Below are 4,455 nucleotides of genomic sequence, written 5' to 3'. Positions count from 1 at the left end.
CCAGGCTGGCCTCGAACTCATAAATCCACCTGTCTCTGCCTCCCAAGTGCTGGGATTAAAGGCGTGTGTCACCACTGTCTGGCAAAATATTTTCTTTTTAATCATACATGGATGAGTATGCCTGTGAGTGCAAGTGCCCACAGTCTAGAAGGGGCAGCAGGCCTTCTGGAGAGAGTTACCAGAGACTGAGCTGCCCACTATCTTAAGTGCAGAACCATCTCTCAGGTCCACTCACCTCTCACCATCGCACCGCCAAAGCTCACCCTCATCACGCCTGCACACTGCTGTTGCTAATGGACATCAGTATTCAGGACTTCTTAGCAGCCCGACCTAACAGTTACTCCCTTTCCTCAACTTCTCTTTTCTTCCCATCCTAACTTCCCTTCTGGCTCTCCTTCAGCCTCCTCGGCTAGTCCCAGTTTTTACATTCCATAATCTCTCACTGCGATGCTGCAGCTTCTCTCAACTTCACCTTTACAAGCGCTGCAAACCTCTGTGTCTCCAGACTCACCCTTCTTTCTACCGCTAGCATCACAGGAACGTTCAAACCTTAGCACCTCTCGGCAGGGCATCCCATCCACCCAGTCATCTCACCGGAAAAAAATCTTATGCTTTTTGAACTTTCCCCTCTTGCTGCACACAAGGGGTTACCAGAATCCCGCTCCTCCAAGCTGCCCTTCCTCTCTTGCCCCCACTGCTTCTATGTTAGGACTGCAGGAACCACTCACTGTTCCTCGATTCAGCCTACTTCCCACACTGCTTTCAGCAAGTGCTCTGTTCTCTTAACATCTCAACTGCTCAGAAAAACAATCTCCAAAATCTTCTTCAAAACTAAATTAACATCAACGAGCCCCATCCACCTGTAGCCCACTGAGAAGCAACCCTTGCTACCTGGCAATTTCCTGGTGGTAATCATAGTGTTCATCCTCCTCCAGCCATTCCAGGGATCCCGTGGTTGGATTGGCACGACCACAGAAGACCTTCATGGTGTCAACTGGTTCCTCAATGTTTGCACAGAAATGTGGGCTTGTTAATTTACTTCGTAGGAATAGATCTTGATATCAGAAACCTAATCAATCATAATGCCTAGGATGGAGGCAAAGGACAAGAAAACAAAGAGGAAAAAAATCAAGAAACAGACAAAAATGTTAAAGTTACTTAAATTTTTCTTTTAAGATTTATTTTATGTATATGAGTACACTGCAGCTGTCAGACACACCAGAAGTGGGCATCGGACCCCATTACAGATGATTGTGAGCCACCATGTGGTTGCTGGGAATTGAACTCGGGACCTCTGGAAGAGCAATCAGTGCTCTTAACTGCTGAGCCATCTCTCCAGCCCTTAAATTTTTTTATTAATAACACAGACCTTCAATCTCAGCTCTGGAGAGGCAGAGACAGCCAGATTTCTGTTTAAGTTCAAAGTCAACATGGTCTACACAGCAAGTTCTAGGCCTGCAAGAACTACATAGTGACAGTCTGTCTCAAAAGAAAATTAATCAGTATTTTGATATTTCTAGCAAGAGTAATTTCATTTTGTATACAGCATATACCATCAAAAACTATATAAAAGCCAGTTGTAGTAGCACATGTTTACAATCTCAGCACTTAGGAAGCTGAGGCAGAATGATCTAAAGTTTGATGCCAGCCCGGGCTATGTTGTGAGACCTTGACATAAAATAAGAACACAATACATGATGCATGTCTTTGATTCTAGCACTAGAAAAGCAGAGACAGGCGGATCTCTATGAGTTCCGCGCCTGTCAGTGCTATGCAATGCGATCCTGTCTTAAGAAAAAGTGGTGGTGTGGGGGGGGAATCGTACAGTAAATATATAATGCTATCTGGAAGTTTTGACACTTTTCAAAAATCCCAACATAATTAAAAGGGCTCCACAAGTTCATCTGGGTCCAGCCCTCAAGTGAAGGCAAATGAGAAGGCAGGGTAAGCTAAGCAATGGGCTAACATCAGACAGTTAAAAGCGCGGAAGTGATTATTCCTCGACGTACTAAGGACACTTATTTGTGATGTCGCTAGAGTTTAACGAAGAATACACTTAAAAATGCATTGAGGGTCACTCCAGAGTTTTAGTCAAAAGCATGTCCACCTTGGGTACACACACTTATGGCACTGCTCGGGGCAAGTGCCATAAGTGAGCTGAATGGTTTTCAACTACTCGTAACAACGACTGAGAAAGCCATCCGGAACCAGAACCGCCTGAACGGTTCCGGGAGCAAACCGTTCCCGGTTGGGTTGGAGGATCTGCCTAAAACTGAGGTCCGGGTTTGAATAGCTGGGGCGAGGCTTCTAGCACAAGCCCTGCGCCTCAGATCCTACTCTGCACTCGGCGACAGTCTGAGAGAGGACAATCACCCACGTGGACCGCTGTGGCAGACCTGTTCAAGGTGTTTGAACAACTAACTCCACGTGGACTCTGGAGAAGTGCAGAAGTAGACCGGAAACCCGAATATTCCCACGCCAGAGCCCTAAACATGAGGCCCGAAGACTGACTGCTGCACCCAGTACCGGCCACGACCCGACCTCCCCAGAATGCCCAACAGCTCACCCACTGTGGGAAGCACTCCGCTCGCCGCCAGTTCCGCGGCCATTTTGCCTCGCCCTCTAGGGGCGGGGCGTCGGGGCGTGGAGTGACGTTCCACGAGGCACGGCCCTCTGCGGAACTGGATATATATCCCGTCGCGCCCCGCGCCTTCCCACAGTACCCAGCGATGGCGGCTATGGAGGCCGGTAGGCCTGCAGTCTTGCGCGTGAAGCGGAAGCGCAACGCGGAGCCCGCAGAGGCTCTCGTGCTGTCTTGTAAACGCCTCCGAAGCGGCGAGGTCGAGTCCTCTGCTCAGGAGACGCCAGAGGGTCAGGAGACAGCGGCACAGAGAAATGTCTTCCAATTGGTTGCAACCGTGCGGTCCCAGGTATGACAAGGGGGGAGGTGGACTCTTTGTGGAAGCGATCTTTGAACGCTGCCTGTATACAAACAATTGCCGAGGCTGCCATCCTTTTTCTGTCGCCCCTCAGGAGGAGCCAATCCAGCAGCTTGTGCGGGCTGCTCTGCGCCCGTCCCGGAGCAGCCAGCTGCGTATCCGCCGCGATCTTCGTGCTTCGGTTCGCGAGGTCCGTAAAGAGGGCCGCTACAGGGTAGTCTCCAGCCACCGATCCTCGGGAACCTCTGACAGTTTGGAGCCTCAGTGTGTGTCAGAAGCTGGCAGGGACGCAGGCTTCCAGGTGTTGGACCTGGTCCACGAGGAGGAAAACCCAGAGGCTGCTGCCACAGACTGCCGCAAAGTGAGTACTATAGATGTCTGCTCTGCTCCCAAAGGCAGTAATTAAGAGCATACACACTGTAAGCTTAAAGAATGGATGATCTAAAGGTTAGCCTCATTTTTTACCTGTTTGATTTTTTTTGTTGGTTTTGTTCTGTTGAGATAGTTTTGCTGTTGTAGCTCTGGTTGACATAGTACCTGCTATGTAGCCCAAGCAGGCCTCTGACACACAACAGTTCTGCTTCAGTTGCCCCCAGTGCTAGTTTTACAGTCATGTGCCACCCACACCCCTTATGATTGGTTTTCTTCCTTTCTCTCTTTTTGTGTCGTAATACACACCTTCCTTCCCAGCATTTGGGAGGCAGTGCCAGGTGGATCTCTGAGTTCCAGGCCTGCCTTTAATACTCAAGATAGATCGCTTCTTTCAAGGCCAGCCAGAGCTACAGAGTGAGAACGTGTATCAAAATAAGCAAACAGAATTGATGTAGGCCTTTTGAAAGTAGATTTGGCTATTTAAAATATATACAGTATTTAGAGATGTTGTTAAACTTTTATTGCTACGAAAAATGAAATATGGAAGGATTTTTAGCTCACAGTTTTGGAGGTTTTGGTGCAGTGAGTGGTCGGCCTACTCTATTATGGATCTGAATTGTAGCAGAATACAGGATTATGTAATAGAACAGTCACCCTATGATGGCCAGCAAGCAGATAAACAATAACAAGAATGCTAAAAATATTAGTTTTCTATTTTCCTAATAATCATACTCCCAAGACTTAACCTAGGTAAGCAGTCAACAAAAGCAAGCTGCTATGGCGGTAACAAAAGATACTGTTGCTTTCCTGTTACTGTGCTATATAGACTTTGCTAAGTATTTGGGCTTTGCAGTGTCTAAGGAGTGTGGCTGGCCTTTGCTACTTTGTGCATTCTTCTCTTCCCTACCCTCCCCCTATATTACTAGAGAAGAGAGAAAAAAGAATAAAGGAGAGATGATAAGGATCTCTGAATCTAATTTTCTTGTTTCTTCTTTGCTTTCTTGTAGCTGGTCTTTGCTACTTGTGGGTTAGCTTTTTTCCCCCATCCTTTACCCCTTCCCCCCACCCCCTACCCTCCCACTTCACCTATTACTAGATAGGAGAAAAGATAGAGGGAAGAGAGAGATCTCTGAATCTTTTTTTC

The 4,455-nt window shown here is 47.6% G+C and overlaps 2 protein-coding genes across 4 annotated transcripts in view; one reads left to right on the top strand and one right to left on the bottom strand.

The window, feature by feature from the left end:
• The window catches only part of Prmt7 (protein arginine methyltransferase 7), a 56,429-nt gene extending 53,730 nt beyond the window's left edge, over positions 1-2,699 (bottom strand). For all 3 annotated transcript variants that reach the window (XM_031341285.1, XM_031341284.1, XM_031341286.1), the window contains exons 1-2: positions 2,567-2,699; positions 892-1,086 (exon numbers count right to left, since the gene is read on the bottom strand). In XM_031341285.1, the coding sequence (XP_031197145.1) occupies positions 892-986 (95 nt within the window). In that variant the 5' untranslated portion in view covers positions 987-1,086; positions 2,567-2,699. The remainder of the gene's footprint in view (positions 1-891; positions 1,087-2,566) is intronic.
• Slc7a6os (solute carrier family 7 member 6 opposite strand) overlaps positions 2,093-4,455 on the top strand; it is a 9,731-nt gene continuing 7,368 nt past the window's right edge. The window contains exons 1-2 of the mRNA XM_031341293.1: positions 2,093-2,930; positions 3,034-3,300. Of these exons, the coding sequence (XP_031197153.1) occupies positions 2,730-2,930; positions 3,034-3,300 (468 nt within the window). The 5' untranslated portion in view covers positions 2,093-2,729. The remainder of the gene's footprint in view (positions 2,931-3,033; positions 3,301-4,455) is intronic.

Source organism: Mastomys coucha, unplaced genomic scaffold, assembly GCF_008632895.1.
Source record: "Mastomys coucha isolate ucsf_1 unplaced genomic scaffold, UCSF_Mcou_1 pScaffold22, whole genome shotgun sequence".
NCBI lineage: Eukaryota > Metazoa > Chordata > Mammalia > Rodentia > Muridae > Mastomys > Mastomys coucha.
The sequence above is the reverse complement of the archived record's forward strand: the minus strand, read 5'-3'. Positions and strand labels throughout refer to the sequence as shown.